Below are 18,626 nucleotides of genomic sequence, written 5' to 3'. Positions count from 1 at the left end.
GTGTTGTACCTAAGGCCTCACCTGTAGATCAACAGGACTTTGAACTTTTGGCTCAGTGCACAATCAACAAGACGGTGTTTGTGTCGCTCAGCGTGTCCGACTTTGTGCGAGTATACAAGGGTGTGCTGCCTGGCGTAAATTATGCAGTAGTGGTTTTTAGCAGACCTTGTATGTGACTCTCAGTTGGAGCAGGAATGGAAAAGTGCATTTAGTGTTCTCCAAGAGGATGTCTAGGGTGGCAATAACTGACAGCACCACAATGTTACCACAAACTGCAATATTTACTCTCTCTCCCCCAGTGTGTGGAAAACTTCACACCATCACGGCCGTAAGTGTGTGTGCGTGTGCGTTGACATTGGCAGGGAGGGTGTGTGCTTACAGGACTTTGAGCTGATGCAGTCCAGACAGGGCTTCAGGGTGGATGAATGACAGGTCGTTTCCCGCAAGTCGCCTGTGTGAGACAAAGAGTCCAACTTCTATTTTAGACATTTCTCAAATGTTCAAAAGCCAGTGGAGACATGTCAGAAAAATAGGAGCACCGACCACCAAAACTACAGACTGTATTCTATATGTGAATAAAGCAATGCAGTGGGTTATAAACTTCCTCCCATGTAGCGTCTCAGTGGATTAGGTTCCAGTTCTTGAGCTAAACACGAGGCCTGGGGTGTCAAAGACATGTGTTGGTGTCATGGCCTGTTGTCACTTGGTCTGTCACCCACGAGAGATTAGAGCTGTTCCTGGACATCGCCTCCGAAGATCCCTTTCTGAGCCCCCCCAACCATCACCATTAAGTGCTCTCTTTACAGAGAGTGAAAAATAATTTGCTTCTCTGCGGCTAACAAGCAGCTTATGAATATAACTCCCCCCCCAACCCAAGAAATCCTGCTTTGTAACATTTATCAACAGACAGCTGCTTCAGTCCACATATGAATTATTTGAGGAAGAGGGGACACCTCCCTTTCCTGTTGGGAACAGGAAGTGTATAGGAAATAGGGGTGTAAATAAGCATGGGACAGACTGACTAGGACACACAGCCCAAGTATTCTATCTGGCCTGTGAGATTAGCAACAGATTTATCACTCTGCAACGTGAGTCAGGCCAGGCTGAATTCCCTGCAACAAGAGCTGCTGGGTGTGAGCCTGAGAATCAAGGCTGGCTGTGTTAGAAGACAACTTGTCGGTTATGTAGACTTAAAACGGGTCTTTTGTTTGTATGCCATAAATTTTACTGAATCAAAGCGCTGGTCCACTGTGAGGCATTTAAGTAGCAAAATACAAATAGCCTTGACTCCTTCGTAAGACCAAAATACTAGTCTGTTTCATTGGTATACTCTATATTTGTGGGAGGCAAAGAGCTCTCCATGATCCAAATCTGGCTCTTCAATAAAAAAACGATTAACAAATCTATCGTATCAAGTTTTACGAATCTGTTTTCCTAAGAGACACAAAATGTAAAAAATAAACACCTTAATAATCAACAGTATAAAGGGTCACATCACCTTTAAATCATTTTAGCCCTGAACAATGCAAGATTTAAGTGGCCCACAGCTGACTTTCGCTGTAGGCAAAGACCATAATATCAGTGTGTCGCCCTATTAGATGTTTGACCACCCTTTGCATTTTTATCTCACCCTTTATCCTACCTCAGATGAATCCGGAGGTACATGAGGCACATAAATTAAATGTCCATAGAAACTTTCCATTATGTTTTCTACATTTATTCACTGTTTGAGGTATGCTCTTCTTTTAGTATCTTCTTCTGCATTAACATCTGATTGAAAAATTACCACGCTGAGCTGTTTATTACAAAGACCCAATTCCTTATTTTGCATAAATTTAGAGGATCCAAATGGATATTAATTCTCATTGTCTTCTGCAGATTGTTTCTTGGAAATTTGGTAAAATGCCTCCTATATCAGGATGGAAACAGAGACAGCAGCAAATTACTAACAACTTTTTATGGTCTCATCAACAGCCTCCATCAGTAGCAGACCAACTGCTCTGAACACACATTAAAATAGATCTTTGCTGGAGGGCGCCTGGGTTTTGTGGCCCGGTGTCCCCCGGCCTTCTGGGCGTGCCCTCATGGGGCACTATGGGAGGGTGAGTGGGTGAATGATGATGGATGTTATGGGGGGTTGGTGGTTGGTGGGGTTGGTGGGTGGTGGGGAGGGGTGCCCTGGATCTTGGGCTGCGGCGGGGGCGCCGGCCCATGCCGGGTGGCCGTCTGGGGTGGCTGGTTCCCCTGGCGATGTTGACCCTCTGCCTAGGGGGGCGGGGGTTGCCTCTTTGGCGCCCGGGGTCCTGTGCTGGGTCCGCCCTGGGCCTCCGGCCCCTGGCGGGGTCGGCGGCCACCGATCTTGGTCGCCTGGGGCCCGGCCCTGCTGGGCGCTGGAGGTCCTGGCCGGGTTCTCCCTCTGCCCCCTTCCGGGCCGGTCCGTGGTCGTCCTCGTGGTTTGGTGGCTCGGATCTCTGCTCTGGGATTGCTGCCGGCTCGCCTGGGTCTTGTGGGCTCTCAGGCCCGCTTCTGGCCTTCACGGAGGTCAGAGGTCATAGTTGCATGATCACAGTCACAATTGCACCATACTCTGCATGTGAACATAGCAACCATGTTGTCTTGGGGGGTGTTAAGTTTGTCCTGGTGCCAAAATATCAAAAGACATGTTTCCTCAGTTTGTGTGTTTCACATAAATGATTTGAATAATTACTAGCTGTGTTTCGTAACAAAACCCGTAGGATGCGTTCCGGTGTGTCTTTGTTAAGGTGTACTAGCTTGTTATCTGTTGTGTCGGTTTCAATTGAAAGATAATTGTATTCTTGCACTTTTCCTTTTCTCTTCACTATCCCCTATTGTTGTTGTTTTTTCTCCTTTTCTCGTTTCTTTCTTCCTGCCTTTCCCGTCAGGTCCGGCAAATTTATGTATATTTAACTAATCAACAAGTATTCAATCTAAATAAATTACTGTACAGTATCAAGGGGAGTCTTATACTTACGAACTCCTCTTGGAAAAGCAAACCTGTATGGCACAATGCAGCAGCCAGCTCCTCATTCTGCCTGCTCTGTTGCCGGACAGGACACAAAAAAAAGATCTTTGCCTAATCACAGACCCTGTTTACGGTGTAATTTGTTGTGGCTGATCAAAGCTTTCACACTAGAACGTGAATGCTCACCAGCACTATAAACAGGCAGTCAATTTAGACTGACTCTGAGGCAAAGCCAACGAACAACCACCAGGCTGAAATCCACAATTCACAACACCCCTAGCGACTGTGAGCTTTTGCGTCTCTACTCAGCCACAATCTGTCCAACAGATGTCTTGAAACAGCTTTTTGAAATTAGATTTGAAAGTAATTAATAAAGACCATGATCTTGCATTTTTAGTCCTGACTGCAGTACAAGCTGCCACATGCATATGGATGTCTACAAATTCAAACTGACATGAATTTCATCTGTAGCTGCTGAGTCAGTCATGTTCATTTCCATCAGATACCAACATGGCTAATTAATTACGAGTAACCGCTTTAGCAGTCGCACAATTGTCAAACTGCTAATCACCACACGAAAACACGGTTTGACAAATCATTCAGATATCCAACAGGTTTCACAACACCAAGAGCTTCTCCTCCTCCTCTCGCATCTTTCAGCAAATTCAGCACATGTCCCCCCAGGCCTTTGATGGATCTCATTGAGGAAAGGCTAAATCCTCTCCTTGTGCAACACCACTCCCACAGGTCTACCTCTGTCAACAGTAAATTCACAAAGGATAAAAGAAAAACTGAAACAGACAGCAGTGAATGAACACAATTTTCTTAGAATGCCAAAAAAAGCAGCACTTTTAGGTCAAAATTTATGTTATAACAACACAAATTAACTCCATTTGGGAAATCACTCTGGGCAAATCCAAACAAGGACCCTTCCCCCCACAACATGCTCCCACATGTGTAATGCACACCTTTTTGTACCACTGTTGGTACAGGTAGTTGTTATGATAAGCCTATGACTTCACTTCCTCTGTGTATGTTGGCAATGGAAATGTTCATGTGACAATTTCTAATGAATAATAATAACAAAGCTGTGATTTGAAAGGAGCCATTTCAGCAGTAAAAGTTGTCCTCATCTTTCTCATACACAATGTTGCAGGGCTTATAACCAAAGAAATCCTATGTATTGGATTAGGATAAAACTCTGCTGGCTGTACAAATGATCAACAGCTGTGTTGTAAATAAAAATATAGCTCTTTAATTTCGAAAAAAGTTTAAGGTAAAAGGCTGCAAACATAACAGCTTTGAGTTAAAAGTTACAGTGAAAGCTTAAAGTTGTTACAGTCAACAGATAAATCCGTTTATTCTGATAATGTGGGTAAATTTTGGATGAAATCAGCAACTACAATGTAGTTATTCTGTTTCCAATAGCAACAATGAAGTGCTTTACAGTCAAATTAAAGCCTTTAAATAGAGGCAAAGTTTGATTTTTCAGAAGTTATTCTCACAGTAAACTGCATTATATAACACTGCAACAAATCACAACATCAGTCATCTCCTACAAAGGTCCACACCCTACAATATTACAGAGGAGCCTATGGTCACATGACAAACATTCTGAAACCTCTCAGCTGAACTGGGCTGAACTGCAGGCAGTGTTTACACTGAGCGAATAAGAGATATATTTGGAAAGATATCTACAGTTTGTTTTTTCCAGCATCAGTAACACTTTTAAACACCTGGATGAATGCTGCTCATGTCGATTTCAGGTTGTCAAGAATTCCACCTTTCACTTTTTCTCGTTTTACGATTAATGGCAGTATAATTTTGTTTACTGCACCAAAGACATTTTGGAAAATCTCTCTACTTCTAGCCATGATTGTGCTGTTTCCATAGAGGTTCGTGACTCTATGTCGCAGACAAAAATGAGTCCACGGTGAGCAGAAATGTGACAGGAGTAAAAATTGTTCTGAAATTGCTTAGTGAATTTTAAAGAAAAATGTTGTAATGGGTCAACAGAGTAAACCAATAACAAAATCCAAACAATATGCCTATCATTCTGTCTGCAAGTCCGAAAAAACAATTAGATGCGAGTCAACACCAAAAACTGATGTCCCATATGTTCTTATTTAAGAACATTTATTGTTAATAAGGTAACGTGACTATTAAACCTGATATATACATATTGTGGCATAACATTTTGAGACCGCCTTACTGATAAAAATAGCAAGAAAGACAGAAACACACTATAAAGAGCATTTTTCACACACAAAAACAGATGCACCGACTACACAGTTGCAATAAAAAATTTAAAAAGTATTAAAAATCATTAATAAAATAATATAATTCTGTCAACAAAACAGAAAATATCGTCAACAGAAGACTGACTGGGATGACCACAATTCCTTGTTGATATACAGCGAGCCTATCAGTCACAGGTTGCTTTCAGGAATATAAACAAACTGCAAAGAAGACAGAGAATACTTCTGTCATCACGTCTGTTGAGCTTTGTTGTGCCTTTGGCAAGAAAGAAAAAGAGTGGAGGAGATTGCGTGACTAAGAAGGAGGGAATATTCCTCCCTTGTCTCTGCTGCTGTCCTGTATGATGATGGCCTGCTCTCTTTTCTTTCCCTGAGCTCTTTCTCTGGCAACTCTTTCTCTCCTTGCTTCTACCCTCAGGGCCCATGCTCCAGTTCACTGACACTGCTGCAGCCTGAGAGCAAAAAAGTCATCCGGCAAAGTTCACCAAGACAAGCCTGCTGATTTGTTCCCAGAGAAAAAGGTTAAACAAATACAGAAATGAACTAAGGGTTTATGTCAATCAAAATATCTTTCTTAAAAAAAACCAGACACATCAATGACAGCGGCATCAAATTTGACGTACTAAACTAGAAAGACGGCAAGACTGGGTGGGTTTTTTAGCCTTGTTGCCATGGAAACCATTGTTTTGCCCTCTTCCTTCCTGCCGTGCATTCCTCCACACAATGCGATGAAAAGTAAATTGCCCTTCAACAAAGCAGATTGGAGTGGTGTATGGAAAAGAAGAGGGTGAAGACTCGACCGGCTGAAAGACGCACAAGAGTTGAAAAAACACGCCTGCTCAGGCCAAGTGGAGCTGGAGCTGCTGGAGTGTGTTCACTTGCTGGTCATTTTGCATTCTCAGGGTTGCATGTTACCTGATATCAGGTAGACAGATTTTTATCTCTGACTCCCAGCAGCTCTGAGCCAGACAGCAGAGTATTTAAAGAGTAAAGAAATAACACCCACCAAGATTAGATGTACACTGCTCAACAAAGCCCCACAGCGTAGATGGGCTGTTGCCACCCTGATAATCCCTTAAAAGCAAAAATCCACACAGGATGTCACATGATTATTGCTTCAATACGTGTTGTCTCACCTTGCCTTTTTTTAAAATCGAGCTTTACTGCACCTTTCATAACCGCCCTTGTTCAATTCATGAATGGCGAGTGATTCGTAACCTCACGTAACGTCGTGCTTATCTTCCCCAGCTGAGAAGAAGGGCATGTTGTGCACCTATACTGTGTGTTTTACAGCACAGACTCAAATACCCAGGTGCATATCATAAAGACTGGCCCTCATGTCAACACTGTGCAGAGTAAATACATCATTAACAAGAGGAAAAAAGGGGACTTGTACTCACAGTTCTTCCAGATAGGGGAAGTTCTTGAACACATATGCTGGAAGCTCAGTGATGTTGTTCATGCTCAGGTCACTGTGAAAACAAAAAAACAAGTTAGTAAAATATCTTTAAAAAAATCATTAAAATGTTCACAACAACAGATCACTTCTGTAAAATAACTTCTTAGTGCTTTCTTGTCGCGATTTTGCTCTTATTCTGTAGATATCAATCCTCAAAACAAAATCACTATTGTATGAAGCCTTTATATTAAAAAAAAAAACTATAATTGACATGCAATTAACATTAACACACTTACGTTTTCAACTATGATTGTAAATTATACATACAAACATTAGGGCAGCTGGATTACCCATCTCTTATTAGGTCTCTAGCCTTAGGTTTCTGACTGTGCCTGCATGAGTCTAACCTCAACCAAAAAAAAAAAACCTTGAAAAAGCCCTTCTCTCTAGCCCCAGGGATCTTCATTTTACAAATCAACAAGTAAAGATAGGCATGTAGCAGCATGAAAAATATGCACACGGGACTTGATTTGCTTCCCCGCCAAACCTAATGTGTGCGTATGCGTTTACATCTTCATAATGACAATCGAAAAAAGACATTAATATGTACATGCTTACTGCTTTTGGGAAAGCTGTGTGGTGTTTTCAAATGGCTTTGAAAAGTAAAGGATTGCCACAACAAAAGACAGGACAAAAGGCTGTCTGAGCCCTACTGAGGAGACCTATGCAGTGGGAGCAAACCCAGGTCTGGAGCCCTAATCTTGATTAGGCATTCACTAACCTGCTTCAAAAAAATGGCCCCTAGATGCCATATGTAAAGAGGTGGCACAATCAAGACTGAAAAAAAACATCCGGGATTCACAAATGAAGATACCCCCTGTACCTCTTTCTCCCCCTTTCACTCTCCAACTGGCCATCTTGAATTTCACTGCCAGATCTCTCTCAGACCTTGTGTGTGGGCCCCTGAATCCTGCAAGGATCATATTGCCCTTCCTCTGCAGACCCGAACACACACACACAAACACACACATACACAAGCACACACTTGCACAGAAGCCTTAAAAGGCGGGCCCTGACAGAACCCTCATCATCCCTGCAACCTACGTCCCATCTCCACATACCTGGTTATCCTATTACTATATAGACTAAGCAGCTACAACAGCACTTCAATCAACATCCACATACTCCTTATGGTTTTTTTTTCCTTCCCTGACAACATCTCTGGTGGTGTTCTGCAACCACTGCTACAGATCTGCCACCGCTGGTGGTCAGATGGATACATCCCTAACCACATTTTAAACCGTTTGACTAAATCTTTCACAGACCGTTGACTGGTCTAAAACCACATGCAGGGCTGGGGAGTACAACAGGCCTGCATGACTCTGTCACACTTCCTCCCTCCCTCTGCATCTGGCTGCTTTACTCATCAAGGTCTTGGCCTGTCCCCCCAAGACAGATTGAAGAGGACACTAAAAATGCAGCTGTGATAAATGGTGACAAGCCTAAACGCTTCTAAAAACAGGTATCCGTAAATTCCTATCCCATGTGCCATTTGGCTTCATTCTAGCAGAGAGGAAGCAGATGATCTGAGAAAGGTACATGACATACTAAGAGAAAGGGAAAATATTGCTGCAGACGTGAAGCATGAACATATTCTAAAAGTCAAAACATAACTTGTTTAAAAAACACATTCTCAATTTATAAGTTAGTTAACTCAGGAATACTAAATATGACACTTTTGGAAGCATTAGCACACACAAACATTCAAACACTGCATGAAGCAATGAACTAAAAAGCTGCTTTTAAATGCACAATGACAACATTTTTGTTTTTAGACATGCTCTCTAATCAATCTGTAAATTAATCAAATTCAAAATAGTTTCCTGTTCCTCAATGGGCAGTAAGTGTCTGCTACAGTTTGGCAGCCAAGTAATCTTTATTTCTAATTTTAAAAAATAATAATTTGCCGGAATACTTAAGAAATTTACAATTCTTCTAGCATGCACATTTATTCAATTTCTGTTTGGTCTGTAAAATGTTACTAAATACTGAAAAACCACAACTTCCAAAGCTCCCTAACTCGCATGGAGGTTATGTAGGTGCAACAGTCCAAACCCCAAACACATTCAGTTTCTATCAAGAACAAATAAAAGAAAAGCAGCAAATTACCACAACTAAGAAGCAACTGCTATAGATTTTTTTGGCAGTTTGGCTTCAAAAAGACCAGTTTGATTTATTCATCTTGATAGAAAATCAATTTTTGGTAAATGTGCCATGAATGAATCAGATGACCATACACACTGGGCTTTATAAATCTGTCTTTTAACTATGCATATTTTTGCTTGTGTGGATGCAGATGTTTTAGTCATGAAGTTACAAGGTTTGTGCATTTACACAATTGAGCTTTTGCCCTGATACAAACCATGTATATTTATTTCTATTACATGAATGAAACATCCTACATTGTGATGTAAAAATAAGTTTTCTACCAAACATCTGTAGACAACAGATCATACATTTTCCACGAGACATTCGCAAGAAAGCCTACGACCAATTTAACTTATCTGAACACAAATAAAACATCCACATTAGGTTCCACAAAAGACAACCATCAGCAGAACTTAAGCACAGAAATGAGCACAAAACTGCAGCTTGTTGCATCAGGCACTTCTCATTTAAAGCTAAGTACAGATGTACACATCGCTAGAAAAAAACCCCACAAACTAGGATTTAACAATAAGCATAAGCATTACTACACACGCACTTACACCTGCAAAATACTGGGTGTAACTGTTCCACAGCCACTTAAACCACTTGATAAATCCCACTTGTTGTGAAACTGTGTAAAACATTTTCTGAGAGCACAATAGGATTCATTGTCAGGACAAGAAAACATCAGCTATCCTGATCCTTCCTAAAGCTAGTGCATGACCAAACCAAAGAAAGAACCAGTAAAGGACTTACATTGAGGTCGTAAACTAAGAACCACTGTAGCAGACCAAGAGATGTCACTGGTTCCCAGAAGAGGATGCACCAGTAGGACAACAATGAGTGCCTGCACAGGAAAGTGGTCAAAACAGACACATCTATAGAAAATGTGATCCTGAGGTCCGATGCAAGTAAAAGCTAACATTTCATCTATAATGCAAGGTGTAATTCCTAACCCAAATTGCTTAACAGGAGTGGTAAACAGTACGACATGAAAAAGTTGAATGAGTAATAAATTTTTTTTTAAAAACACACACACACAATCCAAAAGCCCAAAACAAAAAACATTACTGTTGGTATTAATTGCTAACTATTCTACTGCTTAGACTGTACCAGACAAAATCTCTGGTTGTGAAAGCCAAGGGGGGAAAACACAGCATCTTCATGTCACATCTTTTCTCAGTCGGTAGAAGTGACTAATCTGTATCTTTTTTGTAGTGTTCAGAGCTGTAAACCTCTACAGTAGTTTACAAATGACAAAATGCCAGCCAAAACCTTAACATTACACAAAAACACCTGTATCAAGCTGCTAGAAAGATGTGTCATGCTCTACAGTAACTGCACATTTCAAGCAAAAAGCATGAAATCACTAATACTGTGGACAACTATTTACAATACCATTTCATATGAAGACTCATAACTAACCTTATTTGATTCAAAAATATGTCATTGTAATTTATATATCACAAAACATACAATAGCACAAGCACATCAGCTACACACATGGTTAAGGCGGTTTAACTGAGGTTAACTTATAGTAGACCACAAAGCAGCAGACCTGTTGCTATGGCTACACACAGTTCAATAATCCTGCACACAGTGGTTAAACTGTTGACCAAAACGGTGTTTTAAGGCCCGTTATATCGTTTAATACGCCCCCAGCTAGCCAGTCAGAAAGGACTAATATTGACTGTGTTTCCAGAAAAATATACAGCTTATATGTAAGTTATAAATACGCTACAGGATCACTAACAGAGACAGTCTGTCACATGCTCCCATTCATGTTTCTGACGAAGCACGTTCACAAGGAATATAAGGACAGTAAGGAAAGTAAAGGTCACCCCTGCATCACCTGGTCACTTAGATGGTTCAAGTGTTTTCATCTGGTCAGGTGCGAGAAGCATTTTATCTGCTCACATGGAGTTCAACCACTATTTTTATTTCCCCTTCAACTCATAATATTCCTCTGTAAAGGATTGTGTCACTTTTCAACTATTTTCTTTGGTTATAGAGACTGAATAATGCGAAAACACAAAGCAGATAGCGAATTCATGCATAGAAATGTTGAATTCCTGAAGCAATTAAAATGAGAATGAAATATATTAAAATGTAATCTGCATTAATAAGGAAATGCAAATTTAGGCAAGAATTTTTAATTACAAGGTTATGCCTGAGCAGGATGCAAATACGGCCTCAAATTCTGCCTTGCTATTTTGATGGTAACAAAATGCATGTAAACACAGCGTGATCGCCCTTGATCACCATTACTAGTTTATTCATTTTGTGCTAGAACTAAAAGGACCTTCATAAACGCCATTCTTTCAACTTCAACAAATACAGAATCTAAGCATTTCCATCTGGTAAACATTCGTTTCCATAACAAAGCATATTAGCAGAATTAGTTTGATTTCATCGGCAAACAATGTAATCATTATTGCATTAATAAGTTCTGTAATGGTTGAATGGTGGGACATAAAATCTTTCTTATGCTCTATTTTAGGGATAAATTTCTTCATACTCTAAATAACTTTTTAATACATCAATTACACAAAATTATGGTCAAACGTCTTTGATATGCCCTCTATATCATACCCATATGTTGCATATAATGGATATTTGCATGGTTCATACTAACTTCCAAGGATCTGGCCACCATTTTTACAATGCTCACATACACATTAGCAACCCCAAAGTCCTTCTAGGCAAGTCTTGTCAGTCATCAGCCATCCTGGTAAGACAATTTGGCCATTATGTCAGGCTAACAAGACCAGGTAACCATCTAAATGAATGGGGAGAGCGCCATATCTGCAATTTCAATGGTCAGTGTGACATAGAAACTGCATGTCTAGAATCAGCAGTCAAATCTGACGGAAACAACTTTGCCACAATTCAGATTTGAAGCTTATATTCCCACAGTTTGTACTTCCAGTACACGTGCACATTTTCCCAACACCATGCATGCATCAGTGCAACAACTTGATTGGTGTTTAATGGTTCATCTGTTGTTTAATCAGTAGTTGATGTTTTTCAGGGGAGGGATGGGACATGTGCCATACAACAGCCTTCTCTGGCATTACAGATTTCTTCTACAGATTTATATTCAAGATTCTTTAAGAGGTGAGTTGCAGTTACTGTTAAAAATAAACTACAATGTCTGAAGATTTTGCTCGTTAATACTACTAAAGATTAAAAATATCCCACATTTAAAAAAACAACAACAACAAAGTTCTGAATTTCTACAAAATTCAGCTTTAGATAATATTTAATTTCTGAAAAGTGGCCACAAGGTTCAGAAAACTTGAAATCATTAGCAGAAGCAGTGTGGTTGGGGGGATGGGAATAGGTGTATAAATGGAGGACAGAGTTAAGGACTCAGAAAGAGGGGGGGCGAGAGCGTTAATATTCTCCCATCCACGGCTCATCCTGTTTGGGAGCGGGAACCACTGACTGGCTCCTTTCACCTCTGCTGACCAAGAACAAAAGTATCATTCAGTTAAAAATGGATTGGGGGCACCAATGGTGAAGCCGGCAAGCTCTACCAGCAGAGTGCAAGACCCCTGACGCCACCCCTCTGTTTTCCCCTAAGTCTCAGCTTCATCCACACTGTGAAAGGACCTAACATAACTGAGATGCTAACTGTAATAACACCCTTACGTTACCATAAAATGCACCATAGCTCGTGCAGGCGTTACACCCAAAAACAAAACCTATACAGACAGTCAGCGACAGGTAAACTACATACTTTCAAAAGGAGTGTTTGCTTTGTTGTTGGCTGAGGGGCCTTTCCCTCATCTGCTTTTCTGCAGCAGGGCTGTTTCCATGACAGAAGCCAAATCTCAAGCCCCTGTGGGCTGCAGGTAAGAGTCCATGCCAACACTGTCATATGATTTATGGTAAAAATGCATCATCTTCCATTTTCCAACATTTTTTTTCCAACAAATCAACAGCAGATAGACAATAATACAATAAACAGTCTGCACTACTCATCCTTGTAATGAGGTAGATTCACACTGGCAAGAAAAGATTTTTCTAATCACTCTTTACTTTGAGTGTCTCTGTGCCATCACACTGATTCTCAACAGAGAAAAACAAATTCCAAGTATTGCAATGATAAACCACAACGCATCAGTAGACCACTGCGGACGTGTTAGCCCTGAAAGAAGGAGCCCTTGCAGCTGCAATATGTCTCACTAATCCATCATGATCCCTAACCCCACTGCTCCACATACAAAAGACAGAGGGAGTGGAAGAGGACAACTAAAGTTCAAGAGACCAGGAGAACAAATGAGAGTAGGACAGAGAGAGGGACAAACAACCTTTCACATACTTTTAAAAGTCTGAAGTGAATCCATTAAGCAGTTTAGTGTTTAAAAGCTGTCACAGAGCATTTAGATTACTATGTGCAGGGCAGACTGCGAGAACACAAGACAGCACAATCTTAAAAACAACACACTGTTTTCCATTTTGGCATAAAACTGGCTTGTAGAATGGCAGTAAGGCTGTGATATCCATCCATCCATCCATCCATTCTCTATACACCGCTTCATCCTCACTAGGGTCGCAGGGGGGGCTGGAGCCTATCTCAGCTGACTCGGGCGAAGGCAGGGGACGCCCTGGACAGGTCACCAGTCTGTCGCAGGGCTAAATATAGAGACAAACAAGCACACTCACATTCACACCTACGGGCAATTTAGAATAATCAATTAACCTCAGCATGTTTTTGGACTGTGGGAGGAAGCCGGAGTACTCGGAGAAAACCCACGCATGCACAGGGAGAACATGCAAACTCCATGCAGAAAGATCCCAGGCCCACCCCGGGATTTGAACGAAGGCGAAAAGTGCTAACCACTACTCCACTGTGCAGCCCGGCTGTGATATCATTTTGTGAAAACAAAGGTTCATGTTGTGATTGAGATGTCAGACTGTCTATAATATCTGGAAGTACTTTATCCCAGTGGAAGGAGTACGCTGAGAGCTTCAGCGTTGAGCAGAAGGCCCAGCGTGACATGTATCCACTTCCTCTGTTTAGGTTAGCTCACACTTTCTTAACAATGGTGATTTCAAGTGGCACACTGTTGGCTCTGGTGCAGCGAGGTTTGGGCCACCATTCTTAAAAGGTGGCAGAACACCAGAGAAGATTCCACAAACAAAAGAAAACTTTTACACTCTCATGAAGTCAAATAAAGAGGATTTTCTTAAATGAGTTTGAAATAAATAAGTACCTATGTGTAATTAAAGTCTTAATTTCTTCACCCTGTTTTTGAAGGGAGCACAGTCAGAGCTGGTTACTTTAGTTTGTGATTAACCCAGAGGTTGTGTAACAAATTATGTCATCATGGGGCAATCATCAACTGTATCTGCACCACTCCATGCAGACCTAACCTACCTGCTGTCCATTTCCTCAACTTTCTACAAAAATGAATTCCCTGACTTGAAGCAGTGAACTCCTGTGTGCAACTTCAAGAAGAGAATGTGATAACGGCACAAGCTTGACTCCTAAATTTTATGTACAAAACTAACAGTACTGGGAACAAGGCACTGCTGGCTACTATCCATGCATTACTCATGCAAATCTATCCCTATTTGTGACCTGAGCACTTTGAACATTACTCAGTGATTCAGTCATAGAACAATTTCTACACTTATCTTTGGGGAAAAAACTCAAAAAGTAATGTTTTTACCTGTGATCTGCCTGCTTTTTCTGATGCCCCAACATATCTTCACTTAAACATCTGTTTACCGGTGAAAATAAAACATTTGTATGGAGCCGAACTAATGTTTAGATCTATTATTTCCACAGACGGCAAGACTCATGCTGCAGCTCGCATGGAAGACTTAACGTACATCCCGGAATAGAAAAGAGCAGACTAAAGACACTCAAACTTTGAAAATATTGATTTTAAAGGCTGATCTGGCCTCTGAAAAAAAGCATTTTATCATTTATGGCACAAAGCAGGGCTCTATGTGTTTACACGAGTACATCACAAGACACACCACGCTGCCGGATGACAGGTGAAAACAATAATATTCACTTAGCTCACTTAGAAAATGTATGACGTGCTGAAATCACAAATAAAGCTAATCACATTGGACAAAATTAGAAAACAATCTTATCAATACAACATGTGTGGAGCTGAAATGATTTGTTTGCAGAACTATTAACCACTAAGTCTTTAAAAATGTTCAAAATGCCCCGAATCCTCCAATGCTTCTTAAATTTTTCAAGATTGCAGCAACTTTTATTCAGCACTTTTGGTGAGCAAAAGCAGATATTTTGAAGACATTAGCTTGGTTTTAGGAGCACCAGGTGGACATTTTTCTATTATTTAGACATTTTCTAGACTACATGCATCAAGTGACAACTATTAACAGTCAAATATTTTGCCAGATAGTTTTCCAACTAACAATTCAGTATAATTGTTGAAAAATAGTGAGAAATGTTCATTATAGCTCTCTCAAGTCCAAGGTGACCTACTGTTTTTTTGGCCCCAAAAAAACAACTAAAATCACAAAACATTCAGTTTACTATAAAATTTGACAAAAGAGAGGAAGCAAATCTGTGCATTTGCAACTTTGGAACGAACAATTGTCCTGTTTTATTTTCATTTAAAAATTTTGGCTGTAACTGTCAATGGGTTTTTGGATCTATAGATTCATTGTATGGTCTTGAAAATGTCTAGAAAAATGGCGATCTGTGTTTCCAAAAGCCAAAGATGACATTCTTTAATGTCTTGTTTTGTCCACAACCCAAAGATATTCATTTCATTCTCATAGGAAGAGAAGCTTTGGGTATTTGTAGGGCTTTTGTTTCTGAAAATGTAATCATTATCAAAGCAGTCAACTAATGGAGTCACTTTTGCAGCCCTATTACAAATCAATCTGAAATGATAATGCATTATACTTTTCTTAGTCTCAGCAGTAAAATAACTGCTAATGCATACAATCATTAGTTGCAGCCCTACATGTGATTATCACAACATGTGTGCAGACTTAGTTTTATCTGTTAATAACTTTAATAACTGTCAATAAGTTGCCAGGCTTCTAGTGTGTAGCTTAGGAGAGAGTTACGTTTATCAGTCAGAATTAGAAAGCTTTGCTAAGCTAGAGACTCTCCCCAATATCTCCATTAGGACATTTCCTCTGCAGAAAGTTTACATTGGGATGTTCAACGCTCATCATTCACTTGCTTTGTAAACACAGCAACATCCCAACTCTCAGGCCTCTGTGGCGGAGGCACTTCTGGGCGCACAAACGTTTTCTCTACGTGCTTGTATTTCACTGTGTGGTGTCGGGTTGGTACTCACAGGTAGTAGGTGAAAGTACTGAGCCCGGTCGGGACGGCGGCGAGTCCTCTCCCGGAGCAGTCTGCACCCCCATCTTCATCGCAGCTGCATGAGGGCGAACAAACGGCCGTCGACTGCCCTTGACCGGCGGCACCGGGACGTAGCAAACACCACAAACATATCCAAAACAAATCCATTTTCACCCCCCTCTCTCTCATCGTCGGTTCAGGTGAAAGCAGTAATAACAATGTTTGTCAAAAAGCAGAGGGGGGGCCTATTGTTTGTTGCTGAATCTATTCCGGACGTCGACTTCTCATGTGGTTGTTGCAGAGATGAAGCGACGCTTTTTCACAAGAAAATCTAACGTCCGAACACTTCATACATTCAGGGAACACGCGCAGGCTAACGTCGAGCTAGCTTAAAAAGCAAACGGCCGCTTCGAAGACGAGCACTTTTACCTTTCTGTGGAGCATTTCTCAAACCCCAGTGTGTCGTATTAGTCCATGAAAATAAAGTAGCAGCGTCGGGCGACAGGAGCGGTAGCCTACCTTGCGTTTTTTTACGTTTTCGTTGTCCCATTAAATAACCGATAAATAATACTAATAAAGCGGTGCGTCGTTCCGAAAAACAGACTGCTCCGGCGGCGGTGAAATCCTCGGCGTGTCGGACGCAGTGGAATCAGGTCTGTTTCCTTGCAGGAGATCACCGTCAGTTTTCAGCCATTCCTCACGTTCCCCTCCTCTGCTCCTGACATCAACAGCATGCTTGTAGCTCGGCAGGCACCCTACCGGACAACCTGCAGCACTGGGCCCGGCCTGTGCAGCGGTGAGACCTGCACCACAGCGTCAGCTTGCCAAGCATTGCACTTCAGCAGTTGCTTAAAAAAAAGTCAGGTAAAACTGCTCAGACACGTATGGAACGTCAATGTGAATAAATATTAGTTGATTTCTGGCTACACAATTGTTTACCAAGTCCAAATGTGGCTCTTGTAGTAGGTTTTGTGTCCACTTGCTGCTGTGCATTAGCAGTTGTAGGCCACATGTCACCTCCCATGCACATAAAATACAACATGCAGTGTCAGTTAGATTTTTAGTGATTACACGACTTTATTGGATGAAATACATCATGTTTGCATGACAGAGAATACAATATAGTGTAACCTATCGTTCAACCTACTGCTTACTAAAAGAAAGTGAGGTAAAACTGCTCACACAAGTATGAAGGTAAAAGTGAATAAATAAATATTAGCTATTTGGTGTGGGTGGGAATCTCACAGCAGTTTGGTGGTTTGCAGTGTCGCCGCGCAGCTAAAAGATCACTGGTTCACATCCTGGCCTGGATACTACAGTTAATTGGTAATTGTAAATTGTCTGCAGGTGTGAGTGTGATTGTTTGTCTCTCTGTGCACCCATGTCAGCTAGGGTAGTCTCCAGCCTAATGAGGATTAAGCAGTGTATAGATTATAGATGTATGGATGATTTCTGGTTACACAATTGTTTACCAAGTCCAAATATAGGTCTTATAGTGTGTTTTCTGTGCACTTATGGGCGACATGTCACCTCTAATCGACATAAAATATTGCACTGTGCTGGTTTTTAAGTATGTCAATTAGTTTGATACTGATTAAGCAACTTTATTTATGAATATGCACCATTTTCACATAGCATAGGTTAAAATAGAGCCAGTCTGCAGCCTGCCAACTGCACTCCAGCAGTTACTAACAAAAGTCAGCTAAATCTGCTCACACAAGTGTGGAAAGTCAATGTGGAAAACTGTTGGCTCATTTTTTGCTAATCGGTTGTTTACAAGTGAAAATGTGGCTCTTACAGTGAGTTTTGTGTGCACTAGCTACTGTGCCTTAGCAGTTGTAGGCCACATCTGACCTCTCATGCATATAAAATATTATATCATGCAGGTTTTAGTCTTTCAGTTAGTTTGTGACTGCTTAAGCAGCTTCATTTGGAAATAAATGCACCATGCTGACTTCACATAGAATCAAAGTGAGCCGGCCAAGCACTGCAACCTCCGAGTTACTTAAAAAAACAGTTACAACCGCTCACACACGTATTAAAAGCCGTTGTGCATAAGTATTAACACAATTCAAGTCACATTCAAGTTCGAGTTCATGTATCATGATTGCATTACATAGAATAAAGTTAAGCCTGCTAAACACTGCATTATATGAGTTACACAAAAAAGGTCAGGTTAAACTGCTCATATATGTATGGAGGGTGAATGTGGATAATTATCAGCTAATTTTTGGATAAACAATTGTTTACCAATTTCAAATGTTGCTCTTGTAGTGGGTTTTGAGTGCACTTTCTGCTGTGTGGTAGCAGTTGTAGGCCACATTTCACCTCTCATGCATATAAAATATTACACCATACAGGTTATTAAGTGTGTCAGTTAGTTTATGACTGATTGCGCAACTTTATTTGAGAACAGGAAAAAAAATCAACCTTCAAAGTAGTTTCTATCAGTTCCGTTGGCGTTTA

At 40.9% G+C, this 18,626-nt stretch overlaps 1 protein-coding gene across 2 annotated transcripts in view; it reads right to left on the bottom strand.

Annotated features, from left to right (window-relative positions):
* Positions 1 to 18,626, bottom strand: part of lgr4 (leucine-rich repeat containing G protein-coupled receptor 4) — a 77,051-nt gene that overhangs the window by 16,574 nt on the left and 41,851 nt on the right. Inside the window, exons 1-3 of one of the 2 annotated variants that reach the window (XM_022201040.2) lie at positions 16,153 to 17,260; positions 6,642 to 6,713; positions 380 to 451 (exon numbers count right to left, since the gene is read on the bottom strand). In XM_022201040.2, coding sequence (XP_022056732.1) covers positions 380 to 451; positions 6,642 to 6,713; positions 16,153 to 16,349 — 341 coding nt within the window. In that variant the 5' untranslated portion in view covers positions 16,350 to 17,260. Of the gene's footprint in view, positions 1 to 379; positions 452 to 6,641; positions 6,714 to 16,152; positions 17,261 to 18,626 lie in introns of those variants that run through there. The other variant, XM_051959944.1, reaches the window with a different exon arrangement.

This window comes from Acanthochromis polyacanthus, chromosome 2 (genome assembly GCF_021347895.1).
Source record: "Acanthochromis polyacanthus isolate Apoly-LR-REF ecotype Palm Island chromosome 2, KAUST_Apoly_ChrSc, whole genome shotgun sequence".
NCBI lineage: Eukaryota > Metazoa > Chordata > Actinopteri > Pomacentridae > Acanthochromis > Acanthochromis polyacanthus.
This window is presented reverse-complemented; position numbering and strand designations above follow the sequence as displayed.